General features: G+C 54.8%; 3 protein-coding genes across 3 annotated transcripts; 2 read left to right on the plus strand and 1 right to left on the minus strand.

The window, feature by feature from the left end:
- Positions 1-610: 610 nt before the first annotated feature.
- On the minus strand, positions 611-12,360 carry PRIM1 (DNA primase subunit 1). The gene is made up of 12 exons (XM_033083438.1): positions 12,243-12,360; positions 11,439-11,593; positions 11,257-11,363; positions 11,104-11,177; positions 9,834-9,970; positions 8,708-8,766; positions 8,528-8,637; positions 4,733-4,963; positions 3,597-3,666; positions 2,259-2,344; positions 1,059-1,157; positions 611-810 (listed from the first exon to the last, which is right to left on the minus strand). Exons 1-12 carry the CDS (start codon positions 12,343-12,345, stop codon positions 791-793), a joined length of 1,251 nt encoding a protein of 416 aa, XP_032939329.1. The 5' UTR covers positions 12,346-12,360; the 3' UTR covers positions 611-790.
- Positions 12,361-12,587: 227 nt separating this feature from the next.
- LOC117009187 (retinol dehydrogenase 16-like) lies at positions 12,588-15,130 on the plus strand. Its single transcript, XM_033083432.2, has 4 exons — positions 12,588-13,635; positions 13,766-14,024; positions 14,447-14,610; positions 14,764-15,130. The coding sequence occupies exons 1-4, from the start codon at positions 13,320-13,322 to the stop codon at positions 14,979-14,981; spliced, it is 957 nt and encodes a 318-aa protein (XP_032939323.1). The 5' UTR covers positions 12,588-13,319; the 3' UTR covers positions 14,982-15,130.
- A 574-nt stretch (positions 15,131-15,704) lies between these two features.
- Positions 15,705-17,404, plus strand: LOC117008967 (retinol dehydrogenase 16-like). The gene is made up of 4 exons (XM_033083111.1): positions 15,705-16,020; positions 16,163-16,421; positions 16,943-17,106; positions 17,184-17,404. The coding sequence occupies exons 1-4, from the start codon at positions 15,705-15,707 to the stop codon at positions 17,402-17,404; spliced, it is 960 nt and encodes a 319-aa protein (XP_032939002.1).
- The last annotated feature ends 332 nt before the right edge of the window (positions 17,405-17,736 follow it).

Raw genomic sequence — 17,736 nt, forward strand, 5'->3', positions numbered from 1 at the left:
AGGGCAGGGTCCTGGCAGGGTTAGGGGGTCAGGGCAGGGTGTCCAGGGTGGATTAAGGGGCATGGGTAGGGGTCCAAACAGGGTTAGGGAGTCAGGGTAGGAGGTCCAGGCAGGGTTTGGGGGTCAGGGTAAGGTCCTGGCAGGGTTTGGGGGTCAGGGCAGGGGGTCCAGGCAGAGTTAGGGGGTCAGGGCAGGGGGTCCAGGGAGGATTAAGGGGCCAAGGTAGGGGATCCAGACAGGGTTAGGGGGTCCAGGCAGGGTTAGGGGGTCAGGGCAGGGGGTCCAGGCAGGAGTAGGGGGTCAGGGCAGGGTCCAGGCAGGATTAAGGGGCCAGGGTAGGGGGTCCAGAGAGGGTTAGGGGGTCATGGCAGGGGTCTAGGCAGGACTTAGAACAGGGGTCCAGGTAGGTTTAGGGGATCAGAATAGGGGTCCAGGCAGGGTTAGGGGTTCAGGGCAGGGGGTCCAGGCACGTTTAGGGGATCAGGACAGGGGTCCAGGCAGGAGATTGGGTGCAGTGACCTCACATTGCAGAGCAGGGACCCTCCTCCCCCAGCCCCTCCCCACAGGGAGGGGACCCCCACCCGCCTCAGCACCTCCCGGTCACAGCACGTGGATGACCAGAAATATTTAATGGTCTTTGTGTAGAAAACAGTACAAAAGGTACAAAAACTGGGGAAGGGGCAGGGAGCCCGTGTGGTTTGGCTGCTCCAAGGCACTGGGACTCCCATGCCTAGGGAAGGTGACAATGACAATCTGTGACACTGGCACTGGGTCCCTCAGCATCAAGGCCTCAGAAATCTCCTTGAAGATCTGTGAAGAGGAAAAATGGGAAGTTTTTTCCAGACAAAAAAAAGCTGTCACAGCAACAGCCATCACTCAGCTCCCTTGAGTCCCTCTCTGTCACCAATCCCCATAGCCCCAGATCCAATGGGAGATACCCCAAATTCAATGAGATGCCCCCAAATCCAACAGGACAGATGCTCAAATCCAACAAGAGACCCCTAAATCTGTTATCAGAGCCAGGAGGCCCCGCTTGGGGTCCTTTTGGGGGCACTCACCGCTGCGACGGATCCGCTCTCCCCGCCGGGCGCTTTCCATCCCCTCCACGAACTGCTCGAAGACCCTCACGTAAGGGGCCAGGCTCGTCTTCTTATAGTCTGGGGGATTTGGGGGGTGGGCAGGGGCAGGAGTGGGTGCTGGGGAGCTCCAAACTCCATCCCTGAGCTCCAAACCCCAACCCTGACTCCCAAAACCCCAACCCTGACCCACAAGAGCCATCCCCTGACCCCCAAACCCCAGCCTTGACCCCCAAAACCCCAGCCTTGACCCCAAAACCCCAACCCTAACCCAAAAAATCCCATCCTTGAGCCCCAAAACCCCAGCCTTAACCTCCAAACCCCATCCCTGACCACCAAAAGCACAGACTTGACCTCCAAACCCCAACCTTGATCCCCCAAAATCCCACCCTTGACCCCCAAACCCCAACCCCGATCCCCAAACCCATCCCTGACACCCAAAATCCTAACCTTGACCCCCAAACCCCAACCCTTACCCACAAAACCCCAGCCTTGACCAACAATGCCATCCCCTAACCCCCAAAATCCCAACCTTGACCCTCAAACCACAACCTTGACCTCCAAACTCCAACCTTGACCCCCAAAAACCCCAACCCTGACCCCCAAACTCCCAGCCTTGACCCCCAAACCCCATCCTCGACCCCCAAAACCCCAACCCTGATAACGAAAACCCCAACCCTGATCCCCCAAACCCCAGCCTTAACCCCCAAACCCCAACCCTGACCCCCAAAATCCCAGCCCTGACCTACAAGAGCCATACCCTGACCACCAAACCCCCAGCCTTGACCCTCAAACCCCAACCTTGACTGCCAAACCCTAACCTTAACCCCAAAAACCCCAATCCTCACCCACAAGAGCCATCCCATAACCCCCAAAACCCCAACCCTGAACCACAAGACCCATACCCTGACCCCCAAAGCCCCAGTCTTGACCCCCAAACCCCAACCTTGACTGCCAAACCCTAACCTTAACCCCCAAAACCCCAGCCCTGACCCACAAGAGCCATCCCATGACCCCCAAAACCCCAACCCTGAACCACAAGAGCCATACCCTGACCCCCAAACCCCCAGTCTTGACCTTCAAACCCCAACCTTGACCGCCAAACCCTAACCTTAAACCCCAAAACCCCAGTCCTGACCCACAAGAGCCATCCCCTGACCCCCAAACCCCGGCCGTGCTCACCCCTCGTGCGGCGTTTTGGCTCCGTGGCGCCTCCATCCTCCTGCTCCCCATCACTGTTGGCTGTGTCCAGCTCCTGGCACAGGGAACTGCCAGACAAACAGGATCACAGAATTCACAGAATCCCAAAATTCACAGAATCCCACAATCACCAGCTTGGAAGAGACCTCCAAGACCACCAAGTCCAACCCACACCCTAACACCTCAACTAGACCACGGCACCCAGTGCCACATCCAATCCTTTTTTAAACACATCCAGGGATGGTGACACCACCACCTCCCCAGGCAGATAATTCCAGTATTTTATCACTCTTTCTGTAAAAAACCTTTTCCTAATACCCAACCTAAATTTCCCCTGGTGTAGCTTAAGGCTGTGTCCTCTGGTTTTGTGGAGAAAGAGCCCAACCCCACCTCTCCACACCTTCCAGGGAGTTGTGGAGGGTGATGAGGTCACCCCTGAGTTTCCTTTTTTCTCCAGGATAAACAAACCCAGCTCCCTCAGCTGCTCTTCACAGGGTTTGTGTTCCAAGCCCATCTTGGGTTACAATACAGGGTGTGATAAAAGGTATCTGTTCTATCACCATCTGTTGAGGGTGGGGCAGTGATCCTGATCTCTGTGGGAGATACTCTGCTAATGGGCATCCATTGAAACCAGCTGGGGCAGTGTTCTTTATCTCATGGGATATCTCCTGTTCATGGCCATGTTTTATAAACCAGCTGGGGCAGTGTTCTTTATCTTTTCACAACCCATCCTTCCTCCAGTCAGTCATTTTCTGCTCATGGCCATTGAGTCCCACTGTGGGACTGATAAAATTAGTGCATCCCACTGGGAGTTGCTCCAGCCAGGGGGAAGAGCCCAACATTTCTTACCAAGATAAAAACAGAGGTTTTGGGACACTAAGGGAGCCCTTTCTCCACTGGACTCCAGAGGGAAACTGCACCTTGTACAGGAGCACTGCTCCAGCTGAGCCACATCTGTCACTGCAGGAGGATGCAGCCACCATGGAATGGGACTGCTGCCAACACCCTGCCTGACGGGTGTCAGGTTGTACTCTGACTGTGTCAGGGTTTGGGGTTTGTTTCTTTGTAGTTCTGTATTTCTATTTTAATTTCCCTAGTAAAGAACTGCTATTCCTAATTCCCATATCTTTGCCTAAGAACTCTTAATTTCAAAATTATAACAATTTAGAGAGGGGAGGTTTATATTCTCCATTTCAAAGAGAGGCTCCTGCCTTTATTAGCAGACATCTGTCCTCCAAACTAAAATAGCCCCTCATCAGGATGAGCTGGGGGGGCTCTGACACCCCCAGGACTCCCCCCCAGTGCTGCCAGCTCACGTACGTGATGGTGGGGACGGCAAATGGGTCAAACTGGTCCAGTCTCTGCAGGTCCAGTGGCACAGAAACACGGCCTGTGACAGAGAGGGTCACCATGGCTGTTATTATATTTATATAATATAAATATATAAATATCTTTATATATATATTTTAATATATTTTAATATATTTTAACACAAAATTATATAAATATATAAAATCTATAAATAAAAATAATTATAACATATAAAATCTATAAATAACAACATATATACATTTATATATAAATATAGAAATGAATATATAAGCATCTATATCTTAATATATTTATATAATTCTGTTATATTATATATATTTGTATAAAAGTTATATAAATACATATAAATATAAAGAAATATATATAAATATATATAAAAATATAGAAAATATGAAAATATATAGATAATATATGAGTAATAATATATAAGACATATGAAAATATATAAATTTATAAATATAGAAATATATTAAAATACAGAAACATATAAAATAAATACAATTAATATCTAAAATTAAATAAATAAATAAAATTTATACAAATGTATAAAAGTAATAAATATATATTTATAAATACACATTATGGTAATGGCTTTTTGCAAATATTAGGGTGAATACTATATGTGCAGTGTTGAAATGGTTCTCCACTGGACTCCAGAGGAAAATCGGATTTCTCCACATCACCACTGGACCTTTGGAGGAAACTGCACCTTGTACAGGAGGGTCAGGGTTTGGAGTTTGTTTCTTTGTAGTTCTGTATTTCTATTTTAATTTCCCTAGTACAGAACTGTTATTCCTAATTCCCACATCTTTGCCTAAAAGCCCCTTGATTTCAAAATTATAATAATTTGGAGGGAGGGTGTTTACCTTCTCCATTTCAAAGAGAAGCTCCTGCCTTTCTCAGCAGACACCTGTCCTCCAAACCAAAACAGCAACTTTTCATTCTTTGTCCATATATAAGCCACACCTGATTATAAGCCGCACTTCGGGTTCGGACCAAAATTTTAGGCAAAATGGTGCAGCTTATAATCGTGAAATTACTTGTGAAAAGCCAATAATAATTAAAAATAATTAAAATTGAGGAAAGCCGACTTGGTTTTCCACACCAGGCCGCGCCGCACGCACCTGTCTTGGGGTGGACGCTGAAGGGGCTCTTGAGGAGGTGGTTGAGGCCTTTGCTGACGTTGATGTCGAGCCGGGGGAAGCAGAATTGCAGCATCACCTCCCAGTCGGCGTAGCAGGGCCCCTGGGCCGCGGGGCGGCCGCGCGTCCGCTCCAGCCGGGCCCTCAGCAGCTCCCAGCGCTGCACCGAGTCCTTCCTCCTGGGGAACTCGGCCTGCAGCGCCTCGCGGTGCTGTGCTGCCCGCGTCAAGGCTCACACCGGGCTACTCAACGTGGTTTGTTCTGCCAGGGTGACACTTACCCTGCCAGGATCTCATTTACACTTCCAGGACCCCGTTTACCCTTCCAGGACCCTATCTACCCTTTCCAGGACCCTATCTACCCTTTCCAGGATCTCACTTACCCTTCCAGGATCCCATTCACCCTTTCCAGAACACCATTTACCCTTCCTGGACCCCATTTACCCTTCCAGGACCCTATCTACCCTTCCAGGATCCCATTTACCCTTCCTGGACCCCATTTACCCTTCCAGGACCCTATCTACCCTTCCAGGATCCCATTTACCCTTCCAGGACCCCATTTACCCTTTCCAGGATCTCACTTCCCCTTCCAGGACCCATTTACACTTCTGGGAGCACATTTACCCTTTCCAGGACCCCATTTACCCTACCAGGACCCCATTTACCCTTCCAGAACCCTACTAACCTGTCTGGGAGTGCATTTATCCTTTCCTGGATCCCACTTACCCCACCAGAATCCCATTTACCCTTTCCAGGATCCCACTTCCTCTTCCAGGACCCCATTTACTCTTCCAGAATCCCATTTAGCCTTCCAGGACCCCATCTACCCTTCCAGGATCCCATTTACCCTTCCAGGACTCCACTTACACTTTCTAGGGTCACATTTAGCCTTCCAGGACCCCATTTATTCTCTGACTACCCTCTTTACTTTTCCAGGACCCCATTTACACCTCAGGACCCCAGTCACCCTATAATTTAATTTTAACCCCAAGTTTTAACCCCGTGTCTAAATTTTAACCCCATGTTTTAATTTTTAACCCCATATTTTAATTTAAACCCCATGTTTGAACCCCATATTTTAATTTTAACCCCATTTTAACCCCCTGCACGTCCTGCCCTGGCAAGGAAGGATATCCTCTGGGATCAGGGCCAGCACCTTGTCCCACTTCTCGGGGCTGCCGAGAAGTTAAAATTTTCAGTTTAACCCCATATTTTTATTTTAAACCCATTTAAACCCCATATTTTAACCCCATATTTTCATTTTAACCCCATTTAAACCCCATGTTTTAATCTCATATTTTCATTTTTACCCTGTATTTTCACTTTAACCCCATATTTTAACGCCTTATTTTAATTTTAACCCCATTTTAACTTCATATTTTCATTTTAACCCCATCTAAAACCCATGTTTTAACCCCATATTTTCATTTTAACCCCCTATTTTCAATTAACCCCATTTTAACCCCATATTTTAACCTCTTATTTTAATTTTAACCCCATTTTAACCCCATATTTTCATTTTAACCCCATTTAAACCCCATGTTTTAACCCCAAATTTTCATTTTAACCCCATGTTTGAACTCCATATTTTAATTTTAACCCCATTTTAACCCCCTGCACGTCCTGCCCTGGCAAGGAAGGATATCCTCTGGGATCAGGGCCAGCACCTTGTCCCACTTCTTGGGGCTGCCGAGAAGTTAAAATTTTCATTTTAACCCCATATTTTTATTTTAAACCCATATTTTCATTTTAACCCCATATTTTCACCCCTTATTTTAATTTCAACCCCACGTTTTAACCCCACATTTTAATTTTAACCTCATTTTAACCCCATATTTTAACCCCATACTTTCATTTTAACCCCCTATTTTCATTTTAACCCCATTTTAACTCCATATCTTCGTTTTAACCTCATTTTAACCCCCTTATTTTAATTTTAACCCCATTTTAACCCCATATTTTCATTTTAACTCCATTTAAATCCCATGTTTTAACCCCATATTTTCATTTTAACCCCATATTTTAATTTTAACCCCATTTAAACCCCATGTTTTAAGCCCATATATTCATTTTAACCCCATGTTTGAACCCCATATTTTCATTTTAACCCCATTTTAACCCCATATTTTCATTTTAACCCCATATTTTAACGCCTTATTTTAATTTTAACCCCATTTTAACTTCATATTTTCATTTTAACCCCATCTAAAACCCATGTTTTAACACCATATTTTCATTTTAACCCCCTATTTTCAATTAACCCCATTTTAACCCCATATTTTAACCTCTTATTTTAATTTTAACCCCATTTTAACCCCATATTTTCATTTTAACCCCATGTTTGAACCCCATATTTTAATTTTAGCCCCCTGCACATCCTGCCCTGGTAAGGAAGGATATCCCCTGGGATCAGGGCCAGCACCTTGTCCCACTTCTCGGGGCTGCCGAGAAGTTAAAATTTTCATTTTAACCCCATATTTTTATTTTAACCCCATATTTTAACCCCATATTTTAATTTTAACCCCATCTAAACCCCATGTTTTAATCCCATATTTTCATTTTTACCCTGTATTTTCATTTTAACCCCATACTTTCATTTTAACCCCATACTTTCATTTTAACCAGTAATTTCACGATTATAAGCCGCGCCATTTTGACTAAAATTTTGGTCCGAACCCAAAGTGCGGCTTATAATCAGGTGCGGCTTATATATGGACAAAGAACGAAAAGTTGCTGTTTTAGTTTGGAGGACAGGTGTCTGCTGAGAAAGGCAGGAGTTTCTCTTTGAAATGGAGAATGCAAACCCCCTCTCTCCAAATTATTATAATTTTGAAATCAAGGGGCTTTCAGGCAAAAATATGGGAATTAGGAATAACAGTTCTTTTCTAGGGAAATTAAAATAGAAATACAGCACTACAAAGAAACAAACTCCAAACCCTGACACAGTCAGAGTACAACCTGACACCCGTCAGGCAGGGTGTTGGCAGCAGTCCCATCCCATGGTGGCTGCATCCTCCTGCAGTGACAGATGTGGCTCAGCTGGAGCAGTGCTCCTGTACAAGGTGCAGTTTCCCTCCGGAGCTCCAGCGGGGATGTGGAGAAATCCGGTTTTCCTCTGGAGTCCAGTGGAGAAAGGGGCTACCTTATTGTCCCAAAACCTCTGTTTTTATCTTGGTAAGAAATGTTGGGCTCTTCCCCCTGGCTGGAGCAACTTTCAATGGGATGCAGTAATTTTATCAGTCACCCAGTGGGACTCAATGGGCCATGAGCAGAAAATGACTGGCTGGAGGAAGGATGAGGTGTGAAAAGATAAAGAACAATGCCCTGCCTGGTTTCAATGGATGGCCCATTAGCAAATTATCTGCCATTGAGATAAGGATCACTGTCCCCACCCTCAACAGATAGTGATAGAACAGATACCTTTTATCACACTCTGTATTGTAACATGCGGCTTATAATCAGGTGCGGCTTATGTATGGACAAAAACCAAAAAGTTGCTGAAACCCAGAAGTGCGGCTTATAATCAGTGCGGCTTATAATCGTGAAATTACTGTAAATCCCATGTTTTAACACCGTATTTTCATTTTAACCCTATATTTTCATTTTAACCCCAGGTTTTAACCCCTTATTTTAATTTTAATCCCATTTTAACCTCATATTTTCATTTTAACTCCATATTTTAACCCCATACCTTCATTTTATCCCCTATTTTCATTTCAACCCCACATTTTAACCCCTTCTAACCCCCTGCACGCCCTGCCCTGGCAAGGAAGGATATCCTCTGGGATCAGGGCCAGCACCTTGTCCCACTTCTCAGGGCTGCCCAGGATGTCCTGACCCCGCAGCGCGTACTCCTCGAAATATTTCTCCACCACGTTCACCGAGTGCCTGTGGGCGGCATGAGGGGCTCAGCGCCCACCAGAGCCCCATGGGGAGGGGCAGGGGGGTCCTCACCCACCTGATGAAGGGGTGCACGGGGTGGGACAGGTTCACCTTCTTCACGGTGTCCGCACCGCCCTGGGGGAGAGGGTGGTCAGGTTGGGGGGGTGGGGAGGGGGTGTTTGGTTCTCTAAATCCATCTGCTTCAGGGTCAGGGGGGGCACAGACCCCCCTAAATCCATCTGCTTCAGGGTCAGGAGGTGCACAGACCCCCCCTAAATCCATCTGCTTCAGGGTCAGGAGGTGCACAGACCCACTAAATCCATCTGCTTCAGGATGAGGGGGTGCTTGGCCCCCTAAATCCATCTGCTTCAGGGTCAGGGGGTGTACAGATGCCCTAAACCCACTTCACCAGGGTCAGGGGCTGCCCAGACCCACTAAATCCATCTGCTTCAGGGTCAGGAGGTGCCCAGACCCCCCTAAATCCATCTGCTTCAGGGTCAGGAGGTGCACAGACCCCCCTAAATCCATCTGCTTCAGGGTCAGGAGGTGCCCAGACCCCCCTAAATCAATCTGCTTCAGGATCAGAGGGTGCACAGACCCCCCTAAATCCACCTTAACCAGGGTCAGGGGGTGCCCAAACCTCCCTAATTCCATTTGTTTCAGGGTCAGGGGCTGACCAGATTCCCACAAACCCACCTTCACCAGGGTGAGGGGGTGCACAGACCCCCTAAATCCATCTGCTTCAAGGTTAGGGGGTGCCCAGACCCCCTAAACACACCTTCCACAGGGTCAGGGGTGGGGAAGAGCTGCCCAGATCCCCACTAACCTACTTCACCAGTGTTACAGGGTGCCCACACCCCCTAAACCCACCTTCACCAGGCTCAGGGGGTGCCCAGACCCACTAAATCCACCTGCTGCAGGGTCAGGGGGTGCCCAGACCCCCACAAACCCATTTTACCAGGCTCAGGGGGTGCCCAAAGCCCCACAAACCCACCTTCTCTAGCTCAGGGGGTGCTGAGACTCCCACAAACCCACCTTCACCAGGCTCAGGGGGTGCCCAGACCCCCACAAACCCACCTTCACCAGGCTCAGGGGGTGCCCAAAGCCCCACAAACCCACCTTTACCAGGCTCAGGGGGTGCTGAGACCCCCACAAACCCATTTTACCAGGCTCAGGGGGTGCCCAGACCCCCACAAACCCACCTTCACCAGGCTCAGGTACTCCACAGCAGCCGCCCGCAGTGCTGGGGACCATTTCCTCACGGCGTCATCACACACCCAGCAGTGCACACCCCTCCGGCCAGAGTACACCCACAGGCGATGCCGCACGCCCAGGTCCTCTGCACAGGGCACAGGTGGATTTTAGGGGGGCACAGATGGGTTTTGGGGGGCACAGATTGATTTGGGGGGGGCACAGATGCGTTTGGGGGGGGACAAAGATGGGTTTGCGGTGGCAAAGATGGGATTTGGGGGAGCACAGATGGGTTTGGGAGGGCACAGGTGGATTTTGGGGGGATACAGATGGGCTTTGGGGGCACAGATGGGCTTTGTGGGGGGCACAGATGGGTTTGGGGGGGCACAGATTGATTTGGGGGGGGCACAGATGGGTTTTGGGGGGGCACAGATGGATTTTGAGGGGGCACAGATGGATTTTGGCAGGGCACAGATGGGCTTTGGCGGGGCACAGATGGGTTTTTGGGGGGCACAGATGGGTTTTTTGGGGAACATATGGGTTTGGGGGGGCACAGAGGGGTTTTGGGGGTCACAGATGGGTTTTTGGGGGGGCACAGAGGGGTTTTGGGGGTCACAGATGGATTTTGGGGGGCACAGATGGGATTTGGGGGGGCACAGATGGTTTTTTGGGGGCACAGATGGGTTTTGGGGGGACACAGATGGGTTTGTGGAGGGTACAGATGAGTTTTGGAGGGGCACAGATGGGCTTGGAGGGGGCACAGATGGGTTTGGGGGGGCACAGATGGGTTTGGGGGAGGCACAGGTGGATTTTGGGGGAGCACAGATGGGTTTTGGGGGGCACAGATGGATTTGGGGGGGGCACAGATGGGTTTTGGGGGGGCACAGATGGTTTTCTGGGGGCACACAGATGGATTTGGGGGGGCACAGATGGGTTTGGGGGGGCACAGATGGGATTTGGGGGGGCACAGATGGGTTTTGGGAGGGCACAGATGGATTTGGGGGGGGCACAGATGGATTTGGGGGGGGCACAGATGGATTTTTTGGGGGGGCACAGATGGGTTTTGGGGGGGCACAGACGGATTTTGCGGACCCCATCAGGACAGGCTGTGGCGACCACCTAAAGCTGACGGTGCCACAAACCTGCCAGGCACCAGCGTGTCCCCCAGCTCGGTGACAGCATTGGCCCAGCCCCTCTTTGGGGTGCCTGGGCATCGCTGTGGGGCCGAGCACAGTCTGGATGTGCCCAGCCAGGACCCAGCTGTGTCCCCAAACCCCTCACCCACGAGCGCGCGGTCAATGATGCGGACGGCGATGGTCATCAGCGTCCAGCACTTGGAGCAGATATCAGCCGAGCTGGGGGCAGAGTGAGGGGGGTCAGGTGGACACCCCACATCCCTGAACCCCCCTCCCAGCCCAGAGCCCCCCTGGGAACCTGCAGCACGACCGGACATCATCGTAATCCGTCATGTCGATGTCAAAGACCAGCTCCTTCTCCTGCGGCTGGAAGGCTCCCAAGTGCACCGTGTTGTGCTGGTTGGGCTGCAGGAGGGATGGGATGGGCTCAGCGTGGCCAGGAACCCCTGCAGAGCCCCGGTCACGGTGGCCAGGACTCACCCGGTGGGAATAGACAGCCCCGATGTCGATCTTGTAGGGGTTGATTTTCTGCAGCTCCCGCTCCAGCTCCTGGGGGCTGCTGAAGGACTGGAAGCGCAGGTACACATCATCCCGCAGGGTGAAGGAGAATTCCCGCAGCTGGAAGTAGTTCTTCACTGCAGGGACGCGGGAGGGTCGGGGGGGTTCAATGCCCTCCTAAATCCCCCCCTTACAGTCACCCCCAGACCCCCCATTCCCTCCTGGTGTCCCGGTCAGTGCATGCACCCACCCTGCCCCGGTTCCCCAACGCGCTTTGGGACCCGGGATCGCGGTGTTCCAGCCCGGTATTGATGCCCCCCGCCCGGTATCCATGCCCCTCGCCCGGTACTGGGGGGTACCGCATCCCTGACAGCGTCCCCCGCCCCCGTATCGACGCCCCTCGCCTGATATCGGTGCCCCCCATCCGGTATCCCGGTCCCTGGCGGAGCCCCCGCCCCGTATCGATGCCCCCGCCCGGTATCACCGCATCCCCCACGGTGCCGCCCCGCCCGGTATCGATGCCCCCGCCCGGTATCACCGCATCCCCCACGGTGCCGCCCTGCCCGGTATCGATGCCCCCCACCCGGTATCCATGCCGCCCGCCCGGTATCGATGCCCCTCGCCCAGTATCCATGCCCCTCGCCCCGTATCCATGCCGCCTGCTCGGTATCCATGCCCCCCGCCCGGTATCCGTGCCCCTCGCCCGGTATCCGTGCCCCCCGCCCGGTATCACCGCATCCCCCACGGTGCCCCCCCGGCCCGGTCCCGGTTTCCCCTCCCGCTCACCTCCGCCGTAGCTGAGCCAGCGGCCGTAGGGGCCGTGCGGGAAGAGCCGCCGGTAGAAGACCGGGAGCAGCTCGGGCAGCGCCGCCGGCTCGAACGGCGCCATGGCGGGAAGCAGCGAGAGGCGGCGGGAAACGGCGGCGCCGGGCCCGGGGACTGCCGGGAGTTGTAGTCCGGCCCCGGGCCGTAATGGGCGGGGGGTACCGGAGACGGGCAGTGCGAGGCTCGGGGGGGAGTGGGAGGAGAGCAAAACACCGGGACGGTCCCGGGATGGAGGGGAGGGGATGCCCCGGGATCGGCGGTGTGCGGTCGTGGGGTCCGGGAGGTCCCGGGATTCGGGGAGGTCCCCGGGTCCGGGAGAGTCGCGGGGCGCTGAGATGCGGGGATGTCTCGGGATCCGAGGGTGTCCTGAGGCAGGTGGGAGCCGGGGCGCTGAGGTTAGGAGGGATTTCGGGGTCCTGCAATGTCCCGGGGAGGATGGGTCCGGGAGCGCCAACGTCCCGGGATGTACCGGGGGTGCCCCGGGATCCGGAGAGGTCCAGGGGCGTGGGGGTCCGGAGATGGCCCGGGGTCCAAGGGAATCCCAGGAGAGGCTGTCCGGGATTGTCCCGGGGTCCGGTAGAACGGGGGATGCTGAGGTCCGGGTGGGTCCCAGGCATCGAGATTGCCCCAGGATCTGGGAAGGTCCCGTTATCCGGAGTGCTCCTGGGGCAGGGGAGTGCGGGGATGCTGCGGGGTCCGGGCGCTTCCCAGGAGGGCAGCGCAGCCGTGTGGGAACCTCTGGGCTCCTCCGCGCTCCCATTAACTGTTCCCCGCAAGAGCGGCGGGAGCGAAGCCCCGGGACACATCCCGGGCACTGGCGACAGCCCGGCGGGCTCCAGGCGGCAGCAGCGGGACGAGCCCGTCAGAGGACGGGGCGGGGCCGATCCCGCATCCCGGTAGTACCGGGAGGCCCAGCGGCATCACCGCGAACGTTGCCCCGAAGTCCACTAATTAATTATTAACGGCGGGTAAGGACAATATCGGGACAAGTCGCTCCAGGGTCCAGTGCTGATCCCGGTGCCGGTGTCGCTGCCGAGGATGTGGCTGTACGCGGTGGCTTTGCTGCTGGGGCTGTTCCTGCTGCGGCGCTGGCACCGGGAGCGGCAGACGGTGTCGGGGCTCTCGGAGAAGCACGTGCTGATCACAGGATGTGACAGTGGCTTCGGGAGCCTGCTGGCTCGGCAGCTGGACTCGCGGGGGATCCGGGTGCTGGCCGCCTGCCTGACCGAAGCCGGGGCCGCGCAGCTGCGGGCGGCCACCTCCAACCGGCTCCAGACCGTCCTGCTGGATGTCACCTCCAGCAAGAGCATCGCCGATGTCACCGCCTGGGTCCGGGAGCGTGTGGGTGATCGAGGTAAAACGGGTTTGACACCCCTGTTGTCACCCCAACAGCTCTCCTGGCACCTCGCCCACTCAACACGGGCGAGGCTGGCGCAGGGCTGTGGGCTGGGGAACAGCCCCAGTTCATCCCATCTCTTCTGCAGGTCTCTGGGGACTGGTGAACAACGCAGGGATCGCCATCCCCACCGGCCCGAACGAGTGGCTGACCAAGGAGGACTTTGTCAAGGTGCTGAATGTCAACCTGGTCGGGCTGGTGGAGGTGACGCTGAGCCTCCTGCCGCTGCTGCGGCGGGCGCGGGGCCGTGTGGTCAATGTGGCCAGCGTGATGGGACGCGTGTCCTTCTTTGGTGGTGGGTACTGCCCCTCCAAGTACGGTGTGGAAGCCTTCTCTGACAGCCTCAGGTAAGTCTGACCCAACAGACTCCATCCTGATTTTCCAAATTATTTTTCTGGACTTTGTCTGGTGCAGTGGTCAACTCCCATCCTTGTACAACTGCAGCTGAGCATAGGTTGAACTCCTATCTACTGCTGAAGTATGAACATTTCCTGTACTGTCACAGATCCTCCCCTGCAGACATTGCCCCTGCCAAAGATCCTGCAGGACATGACCCTGCTGACCCGAGCTCTGCTTTGTTCCCAGCCCATCCATACACAGCCAATGTTTACTGACACACTGTCTCAGCCACGTGCCGGGCTGGCACAGGGAGATGCTGTGGTCAGGCTCGGCTCCACGCCTCTGGCAGGAGGCTGTATCCCATGGGAGGTGTGGGCACAGCCATGCTCTGGTGCTGCTCCCATGTCCCACCAGACTCAATCCCTTCCAGGCTTGAGATGCGCGGCTTCGGAGTGAAGGTCTGTGTGATCGAGCCGGGCTACTTCAAAACAATGATCACCAACGTTGACAACCTGGAGAAGAATTTTTATACCAGCTGGCAGAAGCTTCCAGAGGAAATCAAAACGACTTATGGGGAGGGTTACTTGAAGCAGTGTAAGTACCTCCCCCAAAGGCTGTGATCCTTTCGCTCGTAACACAAGGGGCATCCCCACGAGGATCCCATGGGGGTCCCACTGCCCCAGCATCGATGGAGCCCCTTGGCTCTGCTCAGCCTCAGGGTCTCACTGGCGTTTTCTGCCTCCACAGTTGTGGCAATGCTCAAGCTGCTGCAGAGGACCTACAACTCCGACCTGTCGCTGGTCACCAACTGCATGGAGCATGCACTGACCAGCCTCCACCCCCGCAGCCGCTACTCTGCCGGCTGGGACGCCAAGCTGCTCTACCTCCCCCTCAGCTACCTGCCCTCAGCCCTCAGCGACGCCCTGTTCACCTTGTTCTACCCCAAATCTGTTGGGAAAGCCTAAAGTGGGGATGCAGTGGGCAGCCAGGACCAGAGTGGGATCCAGAATCAACAGCACATGGAGGTCCCTGAATTTGTAACTGCATACACGTCTGACCCTCTGTCCCCTCCTTACCCATGGGTTTGTCCTGAATAAAGATCCCCTGTCCCCTCCTGGCAGAGTGTGGTGTCTCTCTCAGGCTGTGACACCGAGGCTGTTCCTGAAGCTCTGTTCCCTGTGCACCTGCTGCGTTCAGGATCGAGCTCCTGACAAGTTGCCAGGGGACTTGCCTGGACTGGTACCCGAGGTATTGATACACACAAATAAAACTCAGACCTGTTCCAACCTGAACAGATTGCCCTCTAGCCTCTCACAAAATCCTCCTCCTCCTCTGCTTCCTCCTTCTCCTCCTCGTCCCACAGAGCTGTTTGGGGAGGATTGTCTTGCTCCATCACCACATTTGGGGACACTGTCCTCCACCAACCCTGGGTGACAGGAAAGGTCCAGGTTTGATGCTGTTGACAGTGTCTGGAGGATTCCACCAAATCCAGCTCCGTGGGGCATTGGGATCCACCTGCTAAGGGCACAGTAGAACCCCAGGCACAAGGAGTGGTGCAAGGCAAAGCTGAGAATTACAAAACAAAAACAAACCAGGAGGACGAAATTCGCCCCCGGCGCTGCATCAGTAATCCTGGCTCTATAAATGCGGCTGGCACGGGCTGTCCCCGAGCGGTGCCACTGCCGAGGATGTGGCTGTACGCGGTGGCTTTGCTGCTGGGGCTGTTCCTGCTGCGGCGCTGGCACCGGGAGCGGCAGACGGTGTCAGGGCTCTCGGAGAAGCACGTGCTGATCACAGGATGTGACAGCGGCTTCGGGAGCCTGCTGGCTCGGCAGCTGGACTCGCGGGGGATCCGGGTGCTGGCCGCCTGCCTGACCGAAGCCGGGGCCGCGCAGCTGCGGGCGGCCACCTCCAACCGGCTCCAGACCGTCCTGCTGGATGTCACCTCCAGCAAGAGCATCGCCGATGTCACCGCCTGGGTCCGGGAGCGTGTGGGTGATCGAGGTAAAACGGGTTTGACACCCCTGATGTCACCCCTGTAGTCACCCCGACAGCTCTCCTGGCATCTCGCTCACTCAACACGGGCGAGGCTGGCGCAGAGCTGTGGGCTGGGGAACAGCCCCAGCTCATCCCATCTCCTCTCCAGGGCTCTGGGGACTGGTGAACAACGCAGGAATCCTCATCCCCACCGGCCCGAACGAGTGGCTGACCAAAGAGGACTTTGTCAAGGTGCTGAATGTTAACCTGGTCGGGCTGGTGGAGGTGACGCTGAGCCTCCTGCCGCTGCTGCGGCGGGCGCGGGGCCGCGTGGTCAACGTGGCCAGCGTGATGGGCCGCCTGTCCTTCTTCGGCGGCGGCTACTGCATCTCCAAGCACGGCGTAGAAGCCTTCTCTGACAGCCTCAGGTACGGCTGTGGCAGTCCCCGGAGCCCTCCCGTGCTCATCCAGCAGCCGCGGCATTGCGCCGCTGTCCTCACACAGGGTTTTATTCTCCCCGTTACATTTGCCCCAGAGATTTTGTGAAACGCTGACCACAAGCAGGCTGGGAGTGTGGGCAGGGCTGGAGCCGTGGCTGTGCAACCAGGGCAAGGGTTTCAAGGAGGTCTGAAGCAAAGCACTGGAGGGATCTTGGGGCTATGGACGAGTCCGGGAAGTCCTGAGGTGTCTCAAGGTGAGGGGTTCTGGAGTCCGGGGGAGTCCCGGGGCACTGAAACTCAGGGAAACCCTGGGTTCCGGGAATGCTCCGGGGTCTGGGGTGGTCCCGAAGCACTGAGGTTCAGAGGGATTCCAGGATCCCGGGACCCCTGTCTCGGGATCCAAGAGGGTCTCTGGAGCAAGGACAAGGCTCACCTGTGCCTGGGGATGCCTGGGGGGTGTCAGGAGCTACCCCCTCACTGCCCCCCCGTGTCTGCCCTCCCTCGGGCAGGCGGGAGCTGCGTCCCTTCGGGGTGCGGGTCTCCATCATCGAACCTGGAGGCTTCCAGACGGGAATGATGGACCCCGCACTGCTGGTGAAGGGCTTCGTTCGCCTCTGGGAGCGGCTCCCGGCAGAAGCCCAGGCAGCCTACGGCCGCCACTACGTGGACAAATGTGAGTCCAACCCCACACTGCACCATCACCCCCGGTGACCTCACCTCCATGGGGCTGAACCCCTTCTGCCCACCCAGATGCCAAGACCACCACCCTGCTACAACGCCTGAGCAGCTCGCGCCTGTCACACGTCACCGATGCCATGACACACGCGCTGCTCTCCCGCTGCCCCCGCAGCCGCTACGCCGCCGGCTGGGATGCCCGGTTCCTCTTCGTGCCGCTCAGCTACTGCCCGACCTGGCTGTCTGACACCCTCATCGGCCTCTTCCTGCCCATCCCGGCCAGCGGGATCCCCTGACCACGGCCACCAGAGCGCCACGAGGGGTGTCTCACGCCCTCGAGAACGTGCTCAATAAAAGCGGTGCAATGCTGAGACTCCGGTCTCGGAGGTGCCCGATGGCCACTTGGCCACGGTGCTGGTGATCCGTGGCAGGATCCCGGTTGCTGCCTGTGCCCAGAGCAGCCGCGTATCCCGGGATACCCCGGTTTGGCTGGCAGGGAGCGAGTTGGGAAAGGCAGCGCGGTGTTTATCCATCCTTTGGGCACGGCGTATCCAAGGATGCCCCGGCTGAGCTGCGAGGGAACGGGCTGGGAAAAGCCGCGCGGTGTTTATCCATCCCCTGAGCGTGT

Source organism: Catharus ustulatus, chromosome 31 (genome assembly GCF_009819885.2).
Source record: "Catharus ustulatus isolate bCatUst1 chromosome 31, bCatUst1.pri.v2, whole genome shotgun sequence".
NCBI lineage: Eukaryota > Metazoa > Chordata > Aves > Passeriformes > Turdidae > Catharus > Catharus ustulatus.